This window comes from Sander lucioperca, chromosome 7, assembly GCF_008315115.2.
Source record: "Sander lucioperca isolate FBNREF2018 chromosome 7, SLUC_FBN_1.2, whole genome shotgun sequence".
Classification (NCBI taxonomy): domain Eukaryota; kingdom Metazoa; phylum Chordata; class Actinopteri; order Perciformes; family Percidae; genus Sander; species Sander lucioperca.
This window is the reverse complement of record NC_050179.1, coordinates 36,670,741-36,696,754: the sequence shown is the minus strand read 5'-3', so window position 1 is coordinate 36,696,754 and position 26,014 is coordinate 36,670,741. Positions and strand designations below refer to the sequence as shown.

The following is a 26,014-nucleotide window of genomic DNA, read 5'->3' as shown; positions in this document are numbered from 1 at the left end:
CGTTCTACGAACGTTCAACGAACCTACTCTCTCTTGTGGGGGGAGGGGCTTAGGAGACCGTTTTGGGCTTTAGTGGAAAGGGGGGAGGGACTGAGAAGTTGTCGATGTTCAAATTTTTTGGCTAAGTCCTGGATCTTCACAATCCTACCTACGGCACCTTTAAGGATTGTTTGCAAGTTCACAATGGAAATCATGCAATTAATAGCGGTTTAATATTATAATTGATTGACAGCCCTAATAGATCTGGTGACCGGGTCTTATGGAACTACTTTGAACTGGCCGATTAATCAAACCAGTCTGTGCTGGTCTGTCCACATCTATATAAAATAGAGTATACAAACTATAGAAACCAGTCTGCACTGGTACATAATCCACTCTGTGATTCATTGTCTCTGTCCAGACGTAACGTGAGATGTTAAGGTTTGTACTGTATCCAGTCATGTTTAATGATGTTTAACCATAACAGCTGCTTGGATTGAAGAGAAGTTAGTTAATTATTTTAGCAGGTGGAAGGCTTGTGCTAAACATTGGCAGGCCATGATTTAAAATATGAAAACGTAACGAACGTTTCAGTAGAAAACTGAAAATGACAACTTCCAAATGTCCACCATGTGATGTAACTGCAGTCTGTCATATCTGGATCAGATACATGTGAACACGACAAGAGATCTTCAGATAAACGACTAAATAAATATTATCAACCTTGATTATAAGGTTCCAAGCTTTTCTTTTCCAAGCTTTAGACATTTTTTTGGACGCTTCAGTTAGTCTGTCTGCTTTAAAATGGGAATATCTGTTGAGTTGAGTATTTGTTGGACTCACTGTGGTCCGTCAGAAGTGTCCTGGGAAAGTTAGAAAGTTTCCAGGCAAGTTTCTGTCCCTGAAAGTGAATCACATTGAGGAGTCGGACTTATGTTGGGAAGACACATTTTCCACCGATGCGTCTGTAGAGTGTAAAGTATCGGGCATTATTTATCATCCTCTCTGCTATAAATTAGGATTTCATAATCTAGATGTGATCCTATATGGCCACTTCGATTATGGTTCTCTCTGTGAACAGTTTGTTCTTGGCTCTCCCTCTCCGTCTGTCTTCTGCAAGTGTTTGTCTTGTCTCATCCTTCATCTTTATGTTTCTAGCCTGCTGTCGGATTCTCGAATACCCGAAGGCAAAGTTCAACCTCCGGCGGCTTGTTACTGCTGCAAACAAGATGGGATCACACCGTTCTCTCATCTCATGTCACTGCAGTTTGTCTTATCCCAACTAGGGATACTAATAAGGTAGTAATACTAAGATTTCAATATGAAATAGCCATTTAAATAAAGGAGAAAACACAAGACTTTCACCCAGGAAACAGGTGTTCATGTCCTGAAGAAGTTAAGGACAAAACACAAGACTTTCATCCAGGAAACAGGTGTTCATGTCCTGAAGAAGTTAAGGAGAAAACACAAGACTTTCACCCAGGAAACAGGTGTTCATGTCCTGAAGAAGTTAAGGAGAAAACACAAGACTTTCACCAGGAAACAGGTGTTCATGTCCTGAAGAAGTTAAGGAGAAAACACAAGACTTTCACCAGGAAACAGGTGTTCATGTCCTGAAGAAGTTAAGGAGAAAACACAAGACTTTCACCAGGAAACAGGTGTTCATGTCCTGAAGAAGTTAAGGAGAAAACACAAGACTTTCACCAGGAAACAGGTGTTCATGTCCTGAAGAAGTTAAGGAGAAAACACAAGACTTTCACCAGGAAACAGGTGTTCATGTCCTGAAGAAGTTAAGGAGAAAACACAAGACTTTCACCAGGAAACAGGTGTTCATGTCCTGAAGAAGTTAAGGAGAAAACACAAGACTTTCACCAGGAAACAGGTGTTCATGTCCTGAAGAAGTTAAGGAGAAAACACAAGACTTTCACCAGGAAACAGGTGTTCATGTCCTGAAGAAGTTAAGGAGAAAACACAAGACTTTCACCCAGGAGACAGGTGTTCATGTCCTGGAAGAAGTCAAATAGAAAACACAAGACTTTTACCCAGGAAACAGGTGTTTGGGAGTGTTTTAATCCAAACTCGGAGAGCGCAAACCTCCGTCAAGGTCTGATGTCCGGCTTTACCTTTCCACATCCGCTCTCGGTGTGTTGCTGATTTCAAAACCCTTTCCTTACGGGAAACAACAACAACAACAACCCAGTGAAAACATCAGGAGAAATTAAGCAAGATCAAATTGGAAGGACTGGGAATCTGCAGCCACGCTGTTGTTGTCCTCCTCTCATCTGTCTGCGGTTGCAGGTGAGATTGTGCAACATTCCTGTTTCTCTGTGCCGTCTCTCTCTGACTCTTTTTTATGATGAATACCTCACAGTCTTCCAGGATTACAAAATCTCTCTGCCTTTGAAGTCGCAGGTAAATAAGTGGAAAGTATTTGCGTTTGTCTCGATAACGGCGGCTTCTCCTGCGTCCCCGAGGCAGAGCGGCGGATCTGGAAACTATGTGTTGTGGTTGGTAATTCCCCAGCCTCGCTCTGGGAAGCCCATCACTCCGCTCTGTGTGTGTTTTTAAAGGAGGGGATTTGACATCGTTATTCTGAAGAGTTGTTTTTCTACCCAGCCTGGTGACATTTAACATATCTGGTGTTTGGCTGGGGTTGTTATTCAGACAGACTCGCTGCGCTGGAATAATCCAAGTTCTCTCTCTGTCGGTCTTTCCTCTGTGATTGTTCTCAGGAATATTACTTGTACCCATAAACCATCAGGCTTCTATGACTTCTGACCAGTTTGTATGTTTAAATGTATACATTTTCACATCCAACAAACATTTCACTGTTCCTCAAGAATGTGCCGTTTCCAACAAGACCCACATAAAGACGTTCTTTTGGGTTTGTGGGTTAGCTCAAAACTAACACTGACTCTAATAGGGCAGTCCTGGACTAAAGACATTCTTAGTCGACTAAAACATGTTTCATGCTTCTTGCGTTCAGCGAGGTCTGGACGGCGTGGCCTCGACGACACCGAGCCTCTTACTTCCAAGATTTTGTATCAACGCTGACACCGCGTTGGATGATTGGCTACAGTAGATAAGAAGTCCGTTCTTTGAGCCGCTCTGACCGCTTCGACCCCAATCAGTACGAACGACCAGTCGGTTCTCGGCGACCAGCTCCTCGACCGCTTTGACCAGAAGAAACCCTTTTAACATTTGCATGATTTCGTCGACATATCTGTAAAACTGTAGTCTGGCTATCACCAGACCAAGCTCAATCTTTTAAGATTGAACATTAGTCTGGGTAGTCTGCTCTGTCGCTTTCTATCGTCATCGTGTTAAACCCGCCAATAGCGCGCCTGGTGGATAAGCCAGTTTGTGATTGGAAGCAGGATAGAAAAATGTACAGGTTTCCAGCCTGAGCTGCAGGGAGAAATCAAATCACCGGCAGATCGGGCTGGGTTTACCCAGTCTAGTAAAACTGAGTTTCTCCACAAAGAATCATGCAAAAGCGTCACTTTAAATCTGGTGTTCAACAGAGATGCTCAAACGTTTCTTTGATATAAGTTATTCAGCATGAAAAAGCATTAAAAAAAATTGTAGTCGACTAAGACCAAAACGACCGATTAGTCGACTTGTCATCTAAGAGGGGGCAGCCGTAGAGGCTAGCAGGGTCGTCCTGCAAAAAACTTGAACCTGGCTCAACTTTGGTCACATTGCAACGTGTCATCAGCCTGTTACAAGCTGTGTTCACATACAAGCAAGCAAGCAAGACATTCCTGGTAGATTATTTTGTAATACGAATATTTCTTAGGGTGCTTTCCCCCTGAGCAGTTTAGTCCGTTGGGTCCCGGTTGGGTCACCCAGGTGAGGGTGTCTGATGATCAGACCCGAACCATCCGATGACCCTGGGCTCATCACTGATGATGTGTACAAGCCGCATCATCTACACACAGATGGTCCCCTGAGTTACAGTCACAGACTTTCAGTGCTGGACAACAGCCACATTTAGAGAGAACATAAATAAACCGGTGAAACTAAAGCATCGCTCCGTGTGGAGCCGTGTGTGTGTGTGTTTGGTCGAGGATGTCGTCGTGTCTGTCAGAGGTTGAACCCTTTGACCCGTGTCGACCTCTGAGGTCAAACCTCCCGCGGTACGAGTTTACAGAGACGAGTGTTTATGTCTGTGTGTGTGTGTCTGAGTGACGGAGTGTTTGGTTTGCTCTTGGGGTTTTTCTCCTCACATTCAACAAACGTGCAGACCGACCAACCGAAACCACTAAAACCAAACTAAACACATGGCTGACAAGTTGTTGATTTCTCTTGCATTTCTTGGTTTGTTATTTAGTTTTGTGTTTGTTTCATCAACATATAACTTGTCAAGCTAAAGAAAATAAAAGTGAAAATAATTTCTAAATTTCCAGCAGCAGCAGCAGCAGGAGCATAAAAACGTCTAAAACATTTACAGAAATCTTCAGGTTTGGATGTCAGTCCCCAAAATCAAAGAGTGAGAGTTTATTTTCTAGAGCTGCTATTCTGCATGTGTTCAATAGTGGCTGTATATAAACCAACCAGTGTTTCAAACCGTACGACAATATAGTTTGTTTATTCCTACTCTCTAATACCACCCATGGGAGCATTTCATAACGCCAGATGTTGTAAACTTTCGGGGATTAGCCCAAACCTAGGGGGGTTCGAGGCATGCTCACCCAGGGAGATTTTTTCCCCCAACTGGGCTCATTGAATCAACAAGAGTCTCACCTTTCCAGTCAGACCCAATTTATGCAACTCCAAGACTGTTTAGGAACCTCAGTATGCAGAAATATTTAAATACCCCATTTTAGAATAGGCAAAAATAACACGTTTATACGGCATGAGAATAACTGCATGGTTTTTGCCCAAACTGCATGGGATTATCAAGAAGTGAGCAAATCTATAAAGGGGAGACTCGCGGGTAACCAGAAAACCTATTTTCATCCAGATATCTTCAGGTCAGAGGTCACAGGACCGCTTTGAAAATGACCATGCCAGTTTTTCCCTCGCCACAATGTAGCCTAACTTTGACACGCGTTATTTAGCAACCTTCCCAACAAGCTAGCATAACATGAGTTCCTGATACCAATATATTGCTCTAGCTTTAAAACAGAACCAGCTACAGCCTCTAAAAAACAATAATGACATGTAGGCCGAAAAGATTCAGGGATTTTGAGTAAAAAATTCAGGGCTTGAGCCCCAGAAGCTGCCCTTCCTTACCTCACTCCACCCCGGCTAAACTACATCTGGGCGAAAATAATAAGAAAAAATAGAAATAAACAACTCTTTTTTTAAGGAAGAATTAAGAAGAATATTCTCTCTCTTCTCAATATTGTTTTTTCCAGTCTCCTGGGTGAAAGTCCTTTGTTTGTTTGACCCGTCCACCTGCCTCCTTAAGCAGAAGTTTGGCGCTCTTATACTTCGTCACCTTACTTCCTGCTTTGCTGTGCAAACATCGCCGACCTTTTCAAGAAGCTAGTTGAAGGAATGACAGAGGGAGGCTGTGTTCACACGGTCCAACTAGTCTACCACCGCTGGAACACTTTCAATAATAACTACTTTGTACGGCTGCATGCTTTCAGGGCATATTAGTGGAATATTCATTTCTTTTTGAGAATACGGGCCAAAACCGGAATTAATGTGCATGGAAATGTAGTCAGTGTCTACCCCAACAGCAGCAGCAGCAGCAGCAGCAAATAACTGTCTTTTTAGGGAAGAATTAGGAAGAATATGCTCTCTACTCTCAATATATATTCCCTCCACCTTTATATATAAACTCCCTGCAGGATTATGCAGGTCCAAACCGTGTACATTGTTGTTGAAAGGGCCTGTAGGAGCTGCAGGAAATCAGTAATTAAGCAATTAATACTCTAATAAAGCAGTAGCAGGAGAGGGCGGGTAAATGACAGTACCTGTTCAGGAAATGATCAGCCTGTAGGAGTGATGTCAGAGGCTGAGAGGCGGGGTTGTGTCTGCTGCTGCCGGCTTCAGGATGTGGCCTCTGTGGTTTGTCAGCGCTGCTCTCCGTCGTGTTTGATGTGGACGGGACACACATTAGTTATTTAGCAGATTGAGGGTAAGCACTCTGCGATGGCATCTCCTCTGGTATGTGACTCAGCCTTTCTTCCCAGAACCGCCGTCCAGACCGCATTTGGAGGCGTTTAACACTAATGACCTGCTCGCTGTGTGACGCTGTGGCAGCACGGTCTGACCTCTGAGGGCAGGAGGGGAAAGACAATTTATTAGGTTTCTGTGAGTGCCTACATCTGACAACACGCAGTACATCTCGGGATCCTGCGAGGACGCCACAGTTAAAGATTACTACACCAGAAGTCTGTGTTTGGAGTTTTAAAAAAACAGACAAAAAAGATTAAAAAGTTTCTGGGCTTAATAAGTTTTAAAGCCTCAGAGTCTCAGTGACAGAGAAAGCATCATAATGTCCACAAGAACATCTCAATCCTGTCACTTCACTTCTCCGATCACCTAACTGCTCATAATGCTCATAGTTGTGCCAAAATATGAGTTAATATACAGCTTTAATTTGTTCCCAGCTTATCTGTTTAAATTCATTGTTTTAGATATGGAGCGTTGGATTTTTATTAGATTCATCTGGACATTATTCCTTTAAAAATTACAGAAAATAGTGATGAATGCCTCACAGAGTTTTCACTTTCTGATACAAAACAGAAAAAGCAGCAAATCCTCAAGAATTAAAGAAGCTGGAACTTGCACTGTAGTAAATTTCAAGTTGATTAAAGTTAGAAATGAAAGTTCACCTGCTGCCTTATAACAGTAAGTAAACTCAACTTGAAAGATAAGCTTTGTTTCAACTCAAAGTGAAGTTATACAAATTGTTTAACTAATCATTATTTGTTATTTAAACCTTAAACTCTGAGTTAAAACAACTAACTATATTACATTAATGTTACCCGCTCTACATTCTCCATAATTAGGCACTTTATATATGGAGCATTAAAAGTCCAGTGTGTAACGTGTTTAGTTGTTCATTCTCAAAATCTGTGTTGCCTGTTCACTAACTTGTCCTTTTTCATTAATATTTACCACCACCATCAATTCCAAGTATTCCTTTTGGCTTAAAATTTTACTTTCCATTTGCATGAACTGGGGTAGACGCTCCATATTCATGCTCCATCTGGAAATACGTTAGCCAGTAAGGGACATACAGGACATACTGCTCCACCTTTCACGTTTTCTCTGTCACATGATAATCTCACAGCTGCTGCTAATGCTGCTAACGGGTATCGTAGCTTCCCGGCCCCGGCAAGTTTGAAGAAGGAAACATGGAGGACCACACGTATTCAAAATCCAAATTTCAGGAAGAGGAGTCTTCTTCTTCTTCACCCAGAAAAAGAAAAAGGAGATTGAAAAGAGCAAGAGACCGGCTTTTTGAAGGCTACCGTAGCTGTAATACGTACTTTGATCTGCGTGGTGCGAGAGAGTTGATATATATTGGTTGTAGTTGGTATATGATCTCAATGCTAGATGTAACTTGTGACCAACATAAACATCATATGTGAATGTTCATGTAGAAGAAATTCAGTGTTCAATTCCCAATAATGATACAATAACTCACTCTACATTATCCCTTACTCATTACGGAGTTATTATGAGGCTGAACTCTGTGATGATAATATAAATGTTTATCATTTACTGTGTGCTTTTCAGGGGCCACATCAAACACACAATAAATCTGCATTATAGACTGAAGTCCAGACGGACAGTTAGACTACATCTGGCTGTTTTTTCCCAGAGGCCCAGCAGGGTTTCTTAGTGTTGGTCTCACCGGGAAAACCATCACTGTGTGCTGCTTCCTGCATTGTCTCAGCCTCAGGCGTGTGTGTGTGTGTATGTGTGTGTGTGTGTGTGTGTGTGTGTGTGTGTGTGTGTGTGTGTGTGTGTGTGTGTGTGTGCGTGTGTGCTTCCAGGTTGCTGGTTGGAGCTCCCTTTGAATCCACAGGGAAGCAGCAGACTGGTGATGTGTTCAAATGTCCGCTGGACACCAGGAAGTCGGCAAACTGCACTCGACTCTACCTGGGTGAGCAACGTGCAGATATATGATACATGTTCATCAAAATCACAGCAGGTGTTTGAAGCAGCCCAGAGAGAGTAAACCGTTTGAAGTATTGCAAATGATTTACAGTAACACTGACTGACAGCTGCACACTGAAGCATGAAGAGAGAGTAATACTGTTTCCAGTTTTCATGCTGCTGCTGTCTTCATGTGGCCAGTGGTGCAGGAAGTACTTTGTTTAATTTTAGTACAAAAAACGAACCTTGGGGTAAACTCAAATTTCACCTGGTAGAGAGTCCTTGGCAGCGGCCCAGGTTCCAATCCAATCTATGCTGCGTGTCATCCCCTCTCTCCCCATTTTCCTATATGTCTACACTATTTAATAAAAAAGCCCCCCCCCCCCCAAAAAAAAGAAAATCAAAAAAAAACTAAAGCCCAGTACTTTAATTTTAGAAGTTCATGAACCAAACATTGCATATATGAAAGAAGACAAACACTGAAAAGCTAATATATAGTTGAAGTTCCACAGACTGTATCTTCAATGTGTAAAGTGTAGTGATGTTTGAATCAGGGGAACTTTCTCTGGACAACGTATCGGAGAGGAAAGACAAGATGAGGCTGGGGATGACGCTGACCTCCAACCCAAAGGACAACAGCTTTGTGGTGAGTCAAAAACACAGAGAGACTCCCTCCACAACCGCTCAGCTTCACTTCAAATGATTATCTGAACTCATTTGACTGTTTGTCTCTGCTGTGTGTGAACGTGTCCTCAGACCTGCGGTCCGCTCTGGTCTCATGAATGTGGAAGCTCCCTGTACAGCACAGGAATCTGCTCCAGAGTCACCCGCAACTTTAAACTGTCCCACTCCATCACACCGGCCCTGCAGAGTAATCATTACACATCCACCCAACCATCCATCCATCCATCCATCTTTCTAACATCCATCCATCTGTCTAACAACCGTCCATCCATCCGTCTAACATCCACCCATCCATCCATCTGTCTAACAACCATCCATCCATCCTTCTTTCTAACATCCACCCACCTATCCATCCATCCATCTATCCATCTGTCTAACATCCACCCATCCATCCATCCGTCTAACATCCATCCATCTGTCTAACATCCACCCATCCATCCGTCTAACATCCACCCATCCATCCATCTGTCTAACAACCCTCCATCCATCCATCTTTCTAACATCCACCCGTCAATCCGTCTATCTATCTAACATCCATTCATCCATCCATCAATCCATTTGTCCCTTCATCCCTCTGTCCATCTAACATGCATCTACTCGTTCATCCATCCCACCATCCGTCCATCCATACAATCATCCAACATTTTTCCATTCGTCCTCTATATATAATGTATACTTAGTTTTTGTTACTTTCTTCTTTGTATGAATGAAAATAATTGACGTTAAAAGAGTAGGTTTAATGGGCTCAGGCTTCAGCCTTCACCTTTTCAGTCCGGTTTTGTTTCTTGTACATTATTTTTTTTGTTGCAAGAAAAAGCATTAATGTTATGTTAATGTATTGTTTTTTAACTTGCAGGGTGTGAGACGTTCATAGACATCGTGATCGTTCTGGACGGTTCTAACTCCATCTATCCGTGGTACGAGGTACAGGACTTCCTCATCACCATGCTGCAGAAGTTCTACATCGGCCCAGGTCAGACGCAGGTCGGTTCATCGCTGAATTACAAAAAGACAACACGTTCTCACTCCCATCGCGTAAAATACAGATGCTTGGTCAGGTGCCTTTGGTGTTGTTATTGATGGTAAAAGTCTTGTTTAGTGTCCTATCTAAACACGCTTTATCTAAACGTGCTTGGTTGGGACTATTGGCATCACTTTTGACGCAGTTAGGTTAAGGAAAAGGTTTTGGGTGGGCTTACGTTTCCATGACACGCGGGACGATAACGGGACGGTTGAGTTTAGGAAAAGAAGAACGGGACGGTTGGGTTCAGGAAAAGAAGAAAGCGACGGTTGGATTTAGGAAACGGACATGATCCCCGGTCTCCTGGGTGAAAGTCCTGTGTTGTTTGACCCATCCACCCCCCCAACCAACCTCCATATGCAGATTTTCGGGCTTTCATACTACTCTCTACCATAGTCGCTCTTAGTGCTACGTCATCTTCAAACGCTGTGTAGCTGCTGATCTCCCTGATGCGTTCTACACAGACGCTGAAGGGCGCTTTTTACATCGTACGCTGACAGCCACAGCCCAAACGTCCGTATCTTACGAGTTCGGAGTGAGAACGGGTTGAAAAAGATCGAGTCCAGTGGGATTCAATATTGCACAAATAAAAAAACACCTGAAAGTAAATCTTCTTCAGGTTGATTTGGGATTTGGCTAAAATCTCTTAGGATGTTTTTATATCATGAATATATTTGCTAAATATATCGGATGTCATCTACTTCAGGAGTTTCTAGGGCTTTTAATTTATGTGTCTAGTCTTGTCATGATCTAAGTCTTGTGTCAGAGGCGCTCATTTAAAGGGAATACTTGGAATTCTTTGGCAAGATGCTGAAGCTATTGAATATCACCACAAACTCTTAGCTTCTGGCGGCTTTCAGCTCTGACAAACGGTCGTTGGTAGAATTTCTCTCACAACAGTTTACATGAAACCAGGGCAGTAACTGCCAGCGAAGAAAGAGTCTTTTGAAGTTTCACGTCCTTTTCCATTTACAGCCACCATTGAAGCTCAACCTCCCATGGAAACACGCACATTTTCTTTTCCCTGATTGTGATCTTTTGTTGCCCTTTAAGCTGCATTTGTTCAGGAGCAGACCACACAACAGTTGATTAACAAAAACTAGAACATGCAGTTGATCATTGGATTTATATTTGGCTTTTATTTTTAGTTAGTTTACAGCAAGTCACGGTGGAACACCGACCAACAGACCAATCTTGTCATCCTTAGAGCCAAGCACAAGGCTAAAAATGTTCGTATTTTTCTGTAAAAAAAAATGGTAAAAACCACAAATGATGAGCATTTTATCTAATACATCTAGTATCCATAATTAATCATGAGGTTTGAGAGTTTGCAGAGGCAGTCAGTCTCTTCACAACGCAGGTAAACCCTCCCTGTAATTGACTGACTGGGGACAAGAACTCGGTTGACTCTCTGCATGTTTTTTAAACTTAAAACTCGGCGTGAAAACTGAGCTTATGAGGAGTAGTAAAGTTATATCCCAGCATGCAACTGAGAGCTAGAAAACCTGCAAAAGTAGTGGAGGCAGTGGGAGATGTTTTGAATCTGGGGCTGGGTTTAAACATCTTGAACAATAGTCTCCATCCCTACAGACAGATCCTACTTGATCTCACAGAAATACATGAAAGACCTCTTAACACCGCAAAACGTAGTTGTGGCACATAATGTGTAAAAAAGACGCACCGGCACCATGGAAACAATTTAGGTTTAGTTCATGATCAAGTTCAAGTTCAAGTTACTTTATTTGTCCCATCCAATGGGGCAATTTGTTATGCAGCAGATATAGCAGTATAGTACAAATCACACATAATCACACACACAATACAGAGATTGCCTACCTTGCAGGCATAGTTAAAAACAATAAAAAAAACAGTAAACAATCAATAAATAGTAAGTCAATAACTTATCTATGGTTCTTTATAGAATTAAGAAGTAGAATGGCTGCAGGTACAAAGGTGTTTATATCTGTTGGTTCTGAATTTTGGAAGTTTAAAGCGTGATCCAGATGGCAACATATGAAATTCACCCTGTAAGGGATGAGAACTATCTGACAGGATAGATTAAACCCTTCTTAGCATCTGCTTCTGATAAAGTTCCTCCAGGCCTTTCTGCTTAGAACCTGTACTGCAGCTGCTCATCTTAATTAACCTGGAAAGGGAGTTTTTTTGTTTTACAGTAATGGACCCATACCAGCAGATTAAGGAGAAGGTGACAACTGACTCAACAAAGGACCTATAGAAAAGTGTCATCAGGGTCTAATGACTGTCGTTACGACAGCCAGGAGCACTAACGAATGAAGCAGTGTTGATCGCCTAACGGCGCTGACACACCAACCCGATTATCGGCAGTCGGACAGTCTGGCGAGGTCGGTGACTCGAGTCTGTTCGGTGTGTTCAAATCTGGGAGCAGCCAGACCCACGTGATGCGTTCATCCAATCTCGTTTTAATTTTTTGGCCGACAATACAGATTAGCGCCGCCTGCTGTTATGGAGACGTATTACGTCTCGCGCACGAGCAGAACGTACGCTCAAGTCGGCGTCGCTTCGGTGTGTTCCAAGGCACTTTTTGGACCGACGGGAGCTGAATGATCAGACCGACTGCCTTTTCTGCCGACGGTCGACCGTCGGGTTGGTGTGTCAGAGCCTTTAACCCCACAGAGGTTAAATAGCTGGGTTTCCCTACCGTTCAGTCAGAACTGAAGAAAACTCTCGGATGAGAGACAAAGAACCGTAACCAAGTTTTTAACGGTCATGATTTTAAACACGTCATTGACGTGAAACAGCTGAGTTTGGTTAGGTTTAGGCACCAAAGCTACTTAGTTAAATTTAAAAAAGATGGTGGTTTGGGTTCAAATCAGACGTTACTTCACTCTCTGTTTCCTTTTCTTTTCAAACGGGACATGAACCCCGGTCTCCTGGGTGAAAGTCCTGTGTTTGTTTGACCCACCCACCCCCACAACCTACCTCCTTTCCAGGACGCTAGTTTACGAATCCTACTATGGCCACTATAGCAGCTCGATTGGTTGGGGTTAGGCATTGACCTCGAGTGGTCAAGTTTAGGGTTAGCCGATTGGTCAGGGGATAGGACCTGAACATGTAAGCACGGATGCCCGGCCAATAGTAGTGTGTGAATGCTATTGAAGGGCGTGTCTTGGCGTGGCCATAGTAGGATTCGTTACTAGGACATTTGGCACCTTTATACTTTCTCACCTTACTTCCTTTTTTGCTCCCATCAGAACTACTACGGCCACTAGAGGGCGCCGCCACTAGAAACCCAAATATAGGTCAGAATGATGCTGGAACAAACCACTTATGGGAGCGTTTTTGGGGGAGGACGGTCTCGTTCGGTTAGTTAGTGGTGTGGTGGGTTCAGGTTTGGACTGAGCTGTGTTTTGGCTGCAGGTGGGTGTGGTTCAGTACGGCTCCACGGTGGTCCACGAGTTCAGTCTGGCTGAGTACCAGACGGTGGAGGAGGTGGTTGAGGCCGCCCGGAGCATCGACCAGCGGGGCGGCGAGGAGACCAGGACGGCACTGGGCATCAACGTGGCGCGGTATGTGACACAAAGCCATCTCCCTCGGGAATAAGAAATCCCACACAATAACCGAGCAGGTTGATTCACAAAGAGTCTGTTTCTTTTCTTTGCTGTGCAGGTCGGAGGCATTTAAGCGCGGCGGCCGTCCCGGCGCCCAGAAGGTGATGATCGTGATCACAGACGGAGAATCTCACGACAGTCCACAGCTGGTGCAGGCCGTCGCCGACAGCGAGAGAGACAACGTCACCATGTACGCCATCGCTGTGAGTCCGAGACTCGTTACCTTCAAACCCAAAAACAGAGAGGGGAAGTCCCTCTCAATTCAAGTGGACCACCACGAGATCAGAATTTGGAGAAAAAAATTGCCCAGAAATGAACATGGAGAGAGAACTAATTATTTGATCCAGTTTGAATTGAGCCGTGATATGACATGATGTTCGTCAACCTAAAAGATAATTTTGTAAATGAAGAAAGTCTTAGTTTGTCGTAAAACTGTATCAGACTGAAAATGCGTCATTAGAAAGACTCCTCAGTCCAAAGTCTCTCTGAAGCTACGATGTCTGTGTGTTTGGTACCGGGATGTAACGTTACTCACACGAGCAGCGGACGTCTCACTCGTTCTCTCTCTTCCCGGCTGATAAAAGGATGCTGGATAAAACACATCAGGCAAGATAATGTTACATGTGTTGTGGAACAGAGCTAAGCTAGCTAGCTAGCTAGAGCTGTAGTTCACTGAGTGTTTTCACACAAAACTTAGTGGTATTACAACAAACTGAGACTTTCTTCACTTGAAAAATTTGCTTTTAAACTGACTAACATCAAATTTGTAATTCATGGCTCAATTCAAACAGGATCAAAAAATGATTTGTCTCTCCCTGTTCACTACTAGATTTCTTCTGAAATAATGTTCCATTGAGTCCACCTGAAGGGGAGGGACTTTGCCTCTCTGCTGACTTCCTGTCTGACTTCCTGTCTGGTCCTGGTTCACCTTTCCGTTTCTATGAACTTGGACTTCCTTCTTCTTTTTTCAGATTTGTCTCTGAGCACATGCAATGTGGTAGCCTGGCTCCGCCCTCCTACATGTTTCCGCTCAATTTTCATTTTTCTTCAGTACGTCGTCTGGATTTGCGGTATATTCTTGAGTTTTCTCTGGTCAAATCTTTACCGGTCCAATCAGCGAACAGAGGGAGTGGCTGAGAACGATGACGTTGAGGTTGTGCGTTAGTTTGAGTTGTAGTTCCGTAATGGTGGCGGAGAAAGATGCGAGCGAAGCCATTCGGTCCGTTGTGGCAACGCTGCCAAATATCCAGAAGTTAAAGCCTGAGCAACAACAATCTTTGCTGAGTTGTGTTGGTGGCCATGATGTTGTGGCCCTCCTCCCCATGGGGTTCTCGCTCCATTAGTGGTGAAGGAATTGGTTAAGGCTAACGCTAGCAATGCTAAGCCGACGTCACGACCAAACATTAGCGATTGGTTATGGCAGATCCAGAGTGGCTCTGGGCAGATCCAATAGTTTTAAACTTCAACAGTGTAACAGAGTACCCACCTTCAAGGAAGTTAACACTAAGTCAATGGAAAGAGGCCAGACTCTCTGTACAGATGAAATGGACCAGAGTCTGGTAGGACCAGGCTAGTGTACCAGAGTCTGGTAGGACCAGGCTAATGGACCAGAGTCTGGTAGGACCAGGCTAATGTACCAGAGTCTGGTAGGACCAGGCTAGTGGACCAGAGTCTGGTAGGACCAGGCTAATGTACCAGAGCCTGGTAGGACCAGGCTAGTGGACCAGAATCTGGTAGGACCAGGCTAGTGTACCAGAGTCTGGTAGGACCAGGCTAATGTATCAGAGTCTGGTAGGACCAGGCTAGTGGACCAGAGTCTGGTAGGACCAGGCTAGTGTACCAGAGTCTGGTAGGACCAGGCTAGTGTACCAGAGTCTGGTAGGACCAGGCTAATGTACCAGAGTCTGGTAGGACCAGGCTAGTGGACCAGAGTCTGGTCGGAACAGGCTAGCACCGTGGGTTCGGGGCATGTTGTTTTCTGTCCCTGGACTTTAAAACCTTCGCCCTGAGTGTTTCCTCTGCGTCTCTTCCAGGTTCTGGGTTATTACAACCGTCGGGGAATCAACCCTGAAGCCTTTCTGAAGGAGATAAAGTTCATTGCGAGCGACCCGGATGAAAAGCACTTCTTCAACGTGACCGACGAGTCAGCGCTGAAGGACATCGTGGACGCGCTGGGAGAGAGGATCTTCTCTCTGGAAGGTCAGCACTTTCAATCTTTGTTGATTGGTTGAATGTCTGATGCTGCATTTAGGGATTATGAAACACTCCAAGCTAATGAGTAACTCCTTCTAAATCACTTCCTAAAACACAGTTTTATAGACGTGCTTTCATGTGATGTCTTTTGTCGTCATTTTACATCATTAATCATCACTTGTTAATTTAATTTAATTTATTCACACAATTCCAACGGCATCAGAAATACAGCTAAATTCAGTAGATTTTCATTCTGGATCATCGCTGAAAAAACAGACAGCAAAATTTGTTTGGGTCTGCTTATAAGGTGATAATATGCAATTTGTGTTTTGTCGCCAAAAGATTCAGGTATGCAGGTTTTAAATGAGCTTGCAGTCCATTTTCCTGTTGAATCCAATATTTTCTGCTTTATTCCACTGAGAATTCTTCTTTATTTTCATAAATTGTTTATTGTCGTTTGTCTTGCTACATGCTCCACTTTCTTCACATCACTTTCTATCCATTTTCAGAGATAGGTACAGTCTGCTTATGTGATCTTTAGCTGCTGTTACTTTTACAGTATATGGCTCGGCTGTAAGATTGACAAACCAAAAGAGAAACCTAACGGCTGCTGCAGAGAGCTCTCATCTGGGCGGTTGATTCCCAGTGGGATCAGCACTACTGGCATGACCTTTGACCCTTAACCCTTGTGTTGTCCTCCCGGCTAAAAAAAATAATGTGACACTTTTTTCAACATTCTTTTGCATTTTTTCCAGGCTTCTGGCACTTTCTTGAAGTTTTTTGTCATTTCAGATGTTTTAGTTGCATTTTTTTTCTTTTTTTCCCCCTGATGTTTTTGACGCCTTTTTTATATTCGTGTTTGACTGATTATAACTTTTTTCGACATTTTTGTCACTTGTGACGTTTTTGCGCTTACGTTTTTTTTTTCCCCACTAACACCAAATTATAAAAACTAGTTTTACATATACTACACCTCATTTATATGAAATCATACCTATTTTTCTTTTTTTTTTGTTTAAAAAGAAGAAATGTGCTAAAATGTTGAATAAAACACCAACAATTCAATGAAAGTAGTGAACTGATCTTTCATTTTACTTGTGAAGAGCGTTGTATGGAACCATATGCGTTATTATTGGGCAATTTGGTTGAAAGATACCTATATTTCTGAAATAGAAACTTTGAAAATGGGTCAAATTTGACCCAAGGACATCAAAAGGGTTAAAAAGAGATTAATTTATAAGTGAAAGTAACGCGATGATGATGAATATGATGATGATGATGATGATGATGATGATGTTGTTGTGTGTGTTTGTGTTCTGCAGGAACCAGCAGTCAGGGTCGAAGGTTCGGTCTGCAGATGGCTCAGGCTGGTTTCTCCTCACATTTAGTCAAAGTGAGTAGCTCATGTTCATATCTACATCCTTCTGTTAGTTCAGTCCACGCTCCTTAAATCAGTTTGGATCTTCTGAATAAGGCCTTTTTCCAAATTAAGCATTTCCTAATTAAGATATGTGGGATATGTCGGTATTATTCAGGTTTTAGAAGCATTCTTTGGACGTGTACACAGCGCATTCAGAGTCTGCGTCTCAATCAGGGTTTTTACTGCAGTTTGACACTTTATGGCCTCTCGCCTGTTAACGGCGTACGGGCAGCTCTGTGCGTCGCTATGGTTACTGGACACAAACCAACCAGCAGACAGTTTGCAGGCCTGCGGTAGAGATGCTCGGCCCGAAAGACAAGGAGGAGAAACACAGCTACTTTTAAACATGATCAAAGACTTGGATATCAGCAGGTTTTTGGATATGAGCCGACCTTTTCTAGAAGCTGGTTGAAGGAATGAAAGAGGGACGCTGTGTTTACGGGGACTGCCTATTTCTCCGACGCTCCATTGTTCCGACCTCTCATTAACCCAAAAAATTCCCTTTGGTCCTACAGTCCACTAGTCCGACGTCCCTTTGTTTCGAAAATAAACCTAACCCCCTAACCTTAACCTTAACCCTTTTAGATTATGGGAGGTGATCCACAAAAGCCTATATGGTCGGAACAATGGGATGTCGGAGCAGAGGGTTTATTTTTTCCCGAAACAAAGGGACGTCGGACTAGTGGGCTGTAGGACCAAAGGGAATTTTTCGGGTTATTAAGAGGTTGGAACAATGGAGCGTCGGAGAAATGACTCCAACAAGTCCTCCACTGCTGGAACACTTTGAAAAAATCCTGTTTTGCACGACTACATGAATATTAGGCATATTCACTTTCATTAGCCATGTAAACAATTTAGAGGGATTGTCTTTTTCAGATTAAAAGCAAACACTGGAATATTATGTGCATGTAAACGTAGTCACAACGTGTTGTTTCTGATTCAACTCTTTAGTTTTTCTCAGAGGAGACAGTGTGGCTGATTATTTAATCATGTTTTATTTCCAAATCCTGCTCCAATAAAATCAGCAGCAACCGGAGCAAAGTTGTGTATTTTATTGATTCTGATTCCAACAGAAACAAAAGTTTAAACTCTGGACTATGTGTATCAGTCTGATCCTAACACATGAAGTCCCCGTCTGGTTCTGGTCCTGACAGAAGTCTAAAGCTGCAGAATTAGAAGCTTCTAGAAATATTTCTGTTGTTTCTCGTCCAGGGAAAAATCGTATTCCAGAGTAAAAAAAATGGTGTCGTGGAAACTTTCTATGTGTAACACAGAGCAGATGGTTTTCCTGAACGTAGAGCTGCCAACAAACCGCGCACACACACACACACACACACACTGAAACACACAGACACACACACACACACACACACACACACACACACACACTAAGGCAGAAACACACACACACAAACACACACTAAGGCAGAAACACACACACACACACACACACTAACGCAGAAACACACACACACACACACACACACACAAACACACACACACACCACTCACTAAGGCAGAAACACACACTAACACTGAAACACACACACACAAACACACACTAAGGCAGAAACACACACACACACACACACACACACACACACACACACACACACAATAACGCAGAAACACACAAACACACACACAAACACACACACACCACTCACTAAGGCGGAAACACACACACACACACACACACACTCACACGTTTCAGTGTGAGTGTGTGTGTGTGTGTGTGTGTTTCAACACACACACACACACACACACACACTCACTAAGGCCGAAACACACACACACACACACACAAACGCAGAAACACACACACACACACCACTCACTAAGGCAGAAACACACACACTCACTAAGGCAGAAACACACACACTAACGCAGAAACACACACACACACACACACACACAGACACACACACACACACACACACACTAACGCAGAAACACACACACACACACACACACACAGACACACACACACACACACACACACTAACGCAGAAACACACACACACAGACACACACACACACACATACACACACACACACACACACACACACACAGAAATATTTTGCATGCATTAATAATGATGCAAACCATCACAGACAGACAAATATGCAAAGTGTTTCCTTCTCTTCAGAAAGGTAAAGATGTGAAATCAGGTTGAGATCAGACTGATGTGGAAAACAGACGACCCAGAATCCTCTCTGGCCGAGTCACCTCCTCCTCTCCGTCCTGCAGCAGCGGTCTGACATTCAACAGTGAATGTGCAGATTCAGAGTGGGCCCGTGTGCAGCTGCAGGCGGGATGCTCTGTGGCGCTCCAGTCGCCAAGGATTCTGTCATCCACTGCGGCCGTAGAGACTGTGACTCACCGCTTTAATAACTCTCATATTTGGACTTTACGAGCGCCATGAGTTCATGTGAGCGTGCGACCGGCTGCAGACACGTGTTGTGAGGCGTTTAAGGACGATACTGAAGCTGCGGATGGCTCAGTTCAGTTCCTGTTCCTGTAAATGATCTTTATTTTAAAGACCAAAACACAGTTAGTAGGATGTTACCTGATCTCATGAGGTGTGGGTCTACAGCATCAAACGGAGACCTGAACCAGCTCGGTAGCCCAGTTTTTGAAGGAACAGTTTGACATTTTGGGAAATTAAATAGGGATAATAATGATTGACATTTAACCGTTAACTCTTGTGTTGTCTTCCCCGTCGACCGTGATGCAACTTTAGTTTTTTTTGGGTCAAAATGTTAAAAAATTCCAACATTTTGGTCGTCTTTTTCGACACTTTTGTCACTTTTCTGAAGTTTCTGTCAATATTTTTCTGTGCTTTTTTGACGTTTTTTTTTTTTAAAGCTTTTCCCACATTTTTGTCACTTTTTTCTAAATTTTTGTCACATTTTTCGAAGTTTTTTGACATTTTTTTGGCAAGTTTTTCAACTTTCTATTATAAATTTTTCTTTACATGCTATACAATTCAATAAAACACCCAAATTCAACGAAAGTAGTGAAATTATCATTTATTTGTGAACAGCGTTGTACATCCACGTTATTTTGTTTTAAAATTTGGTGGAAAGAAACCCACATTTCTGATATAGAAACTTTTTGAAAATGGGTCAAATTAGACCCAAGGACGACAGGAGGGATAACCGACAATAAGAATTTTGACCGATTACTACTATCAGTTAAAGATTTTAAAACTATTAGAGTCCCTAATATGAAATAATTTGATTTCTTGCTGTATAGATACTTTTCTTCTTTAGTTAAGCTAAGCTAACCAGCTGCTGGTTGTACTGTAGCTTCATATTTAGAGCGTGGCATCAATCTTCTTGTCAACCAACGTTCTCACACCCATTTCCTAAAATATGGACGCTTGGTCAGGTGCCTTTGTCGTTCTTATTGACGCTAAAAGTCTCCTTTAATGCTTTAAGTAAACGCTCTTGCTCGGGACTATTGCCGTCCCTTTAGCGCTATAAGTAAACACGCTTGGTCGGGACTATTGCCGTCCCTTTAGCGCTATAAGTAAACGCGCTTGGTCGGGACTATTGCCGTCCCTTTAGCGCTATAAGTAAACACTCTTGGTCGGGACTATTGACGTCCCTTTAGCGCTATAAGTAAACACGCTTGGTCGGGACTATTGCCGTCCCTTTAGCGCTATAAGTAAACACGCTTGGTCGGGACTATTGCCGTCCCTTTAGCGCTATAAGTAAACGCGCTTGGTCGGGACTATTGCCGTCCCTTTAGCTCTATAAGTAAACGCGCTTGGTCGGGACTATTGCCGTCCCTTTAGCGCTATAAGTAAACGCGCTTGGTCGGGACTATTGCCGTCCCTTTAGCGCTATAAGTAAACGCGCTTGGTCGGGACTATTACCGTCCCTTTAGCGCTATAAGTAAACGCGCTTGGTCGGGACTATTGCCGTCCCTTTAGCGCTATAAGTAAACACGCTTGGTCGGGACTATTGCCGTCCCTTTAGCGCTATAAGTAAACGCGCTTGGTCGGGACTATTACCGTCCCTTTAGCGCTATAAGTAAACGCGCTTGGTCGGGACTATTACCGTCCCTTTAGCGCTATAAGTAAACGTGCTTGGTCGGGACTATTACCGTCCCTTTAGCGCTATAAGTAAACGCGCTTGGTCGGGACTATTACCGTCCCTTTAGCGCTATAAGTAAACGCGCTTGGTCGGGACTATTGCCGTCCCTTTAGCGCTATAAGTAAACACGCTTGGTCGGGACTATTGCCGTCCCTTTAGCGCTATAAGTAAACGCGCTTGGTCGGGACTATTACCGTCCCTTTAGCGCTATAAGTAAACGCGCTTGGTCAGGACTATTGCCGTCCCTTTAGCGCTATAAGTAAACACTCTTGGTCGGGACTATTGTCGTCCCTTTAGCGCTATAAGTAAACACTCTTGGTCGGGACTATTGTCGTCCCTTTAGCGCTATAAGTAAACGCGCTTGGTCGGGACTATTGCCGTCCCTTTAGCGCTTTAAGTAAACGCGTTTGGTCGGGACTATTGCCGTCCCTTTAGCGCTATAAGTAAATGCGCTTGGTCGGGACTATTGCCGTCGCTTTTGATGCAGTGATGTTAAGGAAAAGGTTGTGGGTGGGCTTAAGGTTCCGTGACACGCGGGAACTATGGGACGGTTGGGTTTAGGAAAGGGTCGTGGGTGGGCGTACGGTTCTGTGACATGCGGGAGGAAAGAAAAAAACGAATAGAGCAAGCATGACGAGCGGGACGCGAACAGTCAGTATTATCAGTATAATTCTTTTTTAGTAGTGCCTGTCATTGTCAATTCAATGTTCAATTTGTTCAATAAAAGAATATTGGAAATGATTATTTGTTTTAAATTCAACAATTTGTTGTATTTCAAAAGAATACTGAATGCAACACAAAGGCAGAACTGAGTACACTCTAATATCTGTTAATTTATCGCAAGTAATATCATTATCGCGATATTCAACATTGTTATTGCGTATCACATATTTTCCTCATATCGTGCAACCCTAGTTCTGATACAGTAACAAAAGATGTGAGTCCCAGTGACGTCCCTGATGTAAAGTAAAGAAACCAGATGAAACCTTGACTTGGACTTGACGCCGGTGTTTTGGCGGTGTGAGTTGGACTCGAGTTTTACAACCTGAAAGCCGGACTCTCCTGCTCAGTGACGGAGCATTTAGCCTGCCGCTCCCTCTGACCGTGTCCAGAGATTGAATTCAATTTTATTTATAGTATCAAATCATAACAAGAGTTATCTCGAGACACTTTACAGATAGAGTAGGTCTAGACCACACTCTATAATTTACAAAGACCCAACAATTCTTGTAATTACCCCAAGAGCAAGCATTTAGTGCGACAGTGGCGAGGACGAACTCTCTTTTAGGGAGAAACCTCGGCAGACCCAGGCTCTTGGTAGGCGGTGTCTGACGGTGCCGGTTGGGGGTGTGATGAACAGTGGCAATAATAGTCACAATAAAGATAATGGAACAGTGACTAGAAATAGCAGTTGTAGTAGTTCATGGTGTAGCAGGGCACTGCAGGGCGTAGCAGGGCGTAGCAGGGCATAGCAAGGTGTAGTAGGACATAGCAGGGTGTAGTAGGACATAGCAGGGTGTAGTAGGACATAGCAGGACGTAGCAGGGCATAGCAGGGTGTAGCAGGGTGTAGTAGGACATAGCAGGGTGTAGCAGGACATAGCAGGATGTAGCAGGACGTAGCAGGGTGTAGCAGGGTGTAGTAGGACATAGCAGGACGTAGCAGGGCGTAGCAGGGTGTAGCAGGGTGTAGCAAGGCGTAGCAGGGCATAGCAGGACGTAGCAGGACGTAGCAGGTGTAGCAGGGCATAGCAGGACGTAGCAGGGCGTAGCAGGGCATAGCAGGACGTAGCAGGGTGTAGCAGGGCATAGCAGGGTGTAGTAGGACATAGCAGGGTGTAGCAGGGCGTAGCAAGGTGTAGCAGGGTGTAACAGGGTGTAGCAGGGTGTAACAGGGTGTAGCAGGGCGTAACAGGGTGTAGCAGGGTGTAGCAGGGCACTGCAGGGCGCAAAGCAGGACCACGGCAACAGCTGCAACCATGGTTTAGGTGCCACCCTAATCCAAGGAAAACTTGGAGATGAATCCACTCGGATCAGCAGCCTCTGATCACAGTTCAGATTCAGTGCTCCACTGCTGAGACATCATGAGACTGCTATTGACTTTCTAACTTAATAATTTGAGTACATTTTGCTGATAATACTTTCACTTTTGAAGGAGTATGCATACTTCTTCCACTTCTGATTTGACTCTACAGTATTCTGATAATAAAGTCATCTCAGAGTGTGAGCGATGCTCAGCGGTCAGATGGTGAAATCTGTGAGGAACTGTGTAGCGGGAACATTTATGTGTCCTGTTACTCGAGCTGCATGATGGGGAAACCATTTCCAGTCAGCATATGTGAAAATAGAACCACCTCAAACAATTCATTCATTGATGAACACATGAAGACATCCAGGTTTTTACTGGGACGTCATCGTGCTCTTAGAGTTCCTCTGATGTTGAAATCCCCATTCTCCCATCAGGACGGTATTCTGCTCGGGGCGCCGGGCGCCTACGACTGGAACGGCGCCGTGCTGAAAGAAACCAAACATGGGAAAGTGGTTCCACCAAAATCCTCCTACAAGGACGAGTTTCCAGACGAGCTGAAGAACCACGCAGCTTATCTGGGTAATTAACTTAACCTCTACTCTACTTCTTTTAAAGATCCCATATCACGCACTTTTTCCAGGTTCATACTTGTATTTTGGTTTTCTACTAGAACATGTTTACATGCTTTAAAGTGCCCATATTATGAAAAAAATCACATTTTCTGGGATTTGGGGAGTTATTTTGTGTCTCTGGTGCTTCCACACGCATACAAACTTGAAAAAAAAAAACATCCATGCTGTCGGATTAGGGTGACACCAAGACCTGGGTCTTGGGTGCAGCTGTGGCTATGGACCTGCTACACCCTGCTACGCTCTGCGATTCCCTGCAATGCCCGGCTACGTCCTGCTGCGTCCACCGCGTCCACCCATGCTCTGCTGTGCCACGCTACATCCTGTACCGTCATAACCCCAACCGTCAGACACCGCCCACCAAGAGTCTGGGTCTGCCGAGGTTTCTTCCTAAAAGGGAGTTTTTCCTCGCCACTGTCGCAATAGCCACTGCTAATGCTTGCTCTTGGGGGAACTATTGGAATTGTTGGGGCTTTATAGAGTGTGGTCTAGACCTACTCTATCTGTAAAGTGTCTCGAGATAACTCTTGTTATGATTTGATACTATAAATAAAATTGAATTGAATTGAATTGAATTGAATAGATACGGTTTCTGAATGTGTCCTGCCTTCAGTCTCCGGGTGAGTGGTTCAAATCATCATCTGCACGGCTTTCTACGTAACTAGCCGAAACGTGGGGGCTAAACCATGCTAGCGGTTAGCCCCGTCGTTCTCAAAGAAGAAGTCTCCCGGCTAATCCTGCCTTGTACTGACTGAAGTTGTAGAAACAAACAGCTAGCTGATGTGATCCGTACCTAGCTACTGAGCATGTGATCTTACTTAGCTACTGAGCATGTGGTCTTACCTAGCTACTGAGCATGTGATCTTACCTAGCTACTGAGCATGTGATCTTACCTAGCTACTGAGCATGTGGTCTTACCTAGCTACTGAGCATGTGGTCTTACCTAGCTACTGAGCATGTGATCTTACCTAGCTACTGAGCATGTGGTCTTACCTAGCTACTGATCATGTGGTCTTACCTAGCTACTGAGCATGTGATCTTACCTAGCTACTGAGCATGTGATCTTACTGCAACTTTTTTAACTCCCAGGTAAAAAATTAAAATAACCATTTTTAGACGCTTTTTTTAATTAAATTTTTAATTAATAGTTTCTGGCGATTTTTGTTCAAGATTCCCTTTTTTTGGTGATTTTTTTTCACTACCACCAGATTCACCACTAACATCAACTTATTACCGCTGATTTTACACTTTTTTTGGAATTCATAATCAATAAACCTCATTTATATGAAATTATACCTCATTTTTGAGTTAAAAAAAAATCTGAAATTATGGACTATTTTTACAAATAGTTACGATTTAGTGGATAATCACAGACTGTCACCGTTTAGTCAGGATACTGTTTAGAAAGCAAGAGATTTCATAGTTTTTTCAAATGCTATAAAAATTTAATAAAACATCCATAATTCAATGAAATTAGTGAACTGATCCTAAATTTGAGATGCGATGAGCGTTGTATGGAACTGTCCGTGTTATTTTTGCGGCAATTTTGTTGAAAGAGACCCAAATTTCTGATGCGGAAACTTTGAAAACAGTGTGTTTGAAATGCCCCGTTTTAGCGCCTGTCTCTTTAAGGCTGTGTTCAGACTTCCTGCATCAGCCGTCCGACGGTCTGGCAAAAACGCAGGTCTTTACATTCACTTTGAATGGGGGTTAGTGCGTTGAGGCTGCAGCGGGGGTTGCCGCAGGGGGTACACTCAAAAAAAGGCAGCGGACCTGTGGCGAAAAGTTGAGACCGACTCAAGTTTCGGAGAAACGCAACCCCACGTCACGCTGTCATGTAAACTGGAGATCAGACTTGTCGGTGTGTTTTGAGGCGGTGTGTGAGTCCCGAACAGGAAACAGGAAACATCACTGCCTCTATCTCTGCCACAAGAAAGTTTTAAAACACCAAACACATGCTCTGAACTGCCCGGGGAGTTTGGGGAACAGCTGACTGTTTCCTACAACAACAAAGCACTCGCTATGTCTCGCTCCTCTCTTTTCTCTCTCTCTTTCTCCTGGGAAATGAAGCTGCCTTCAAGTGCATTTTTTCTCCGGTCTCAGGTTACTCGGTGGGTTCACTCGTTTCGCCTCGCGGCTCTCAGCTCTACATGGCCGGAGCTCCGAGGTTCAACCACACCGGGAAGGTTATCGTCTTCTCCCTGAGGAACACCGGAAACCTGACCATCCTGCAGGCGCTGCTGGGAGAGCAGGTCACTCACACACACACACACACACACACACACACACACACGGGCAC

General features: G+C 43.7%; 2 protein-coding genes across 2 annotated transcripts in view; both read left to right on the top strand.

Moving 5' to 3' along the window:
* The window catches only part of LOC116036403 (NLR family CARD domain-containing protein 3-like), a 1,020,880-nt gene that overhangs the window by 407,775 nt on the left and 587,091 nt on the right, over positions 1–26,014 (top strand). The window lies entirely within an intron of this gene.
* The window catches only part of LOC116054929 (integrin alpha-11-like), a 61,560-nt gene that overhangs the window by 12,637 nt on the left and 22,909 nt on the right, over positions 1–26,014 (top strand). Inside the window, exons 3-12 of the mRNA XM_031306682.1 lie at positions 7,944–8,053; positions 8,601–8,692; positions 8,803–8,917; positions 9,587–9,714; positions 13,151–13,299; positions 13,400–13,544; positions 15,375–15,540; positions 16,857–16,927; positions 23,521–23,665; positions 25,819–25,967. Coding sequence (XP_031162542.1) covers positions 7,944–8,053; positions 8,601–8,692; positions 8,803–8,917; positions 9,587–9,714; positions 13,151–13,299; positions 13,400–13,544; positions 15,375–15,540; positions 16,857–16,927; positions 23,521–23,665; positions 25,819–25,967 — 1,270 coding nt within the window. The remainder of the gene's footprint in view (positions 1–7,943; positions 8,054–8,600; positions 8,693–8,802; positions 8,918–9,586; positions 9,715–13,150; positions 13,300–13,399; positions 13,545–15,374; positions 15,541–16,856; positions 16,928–23,520; positions 23,666–25,818; positions 25,968–26,014) is intronic.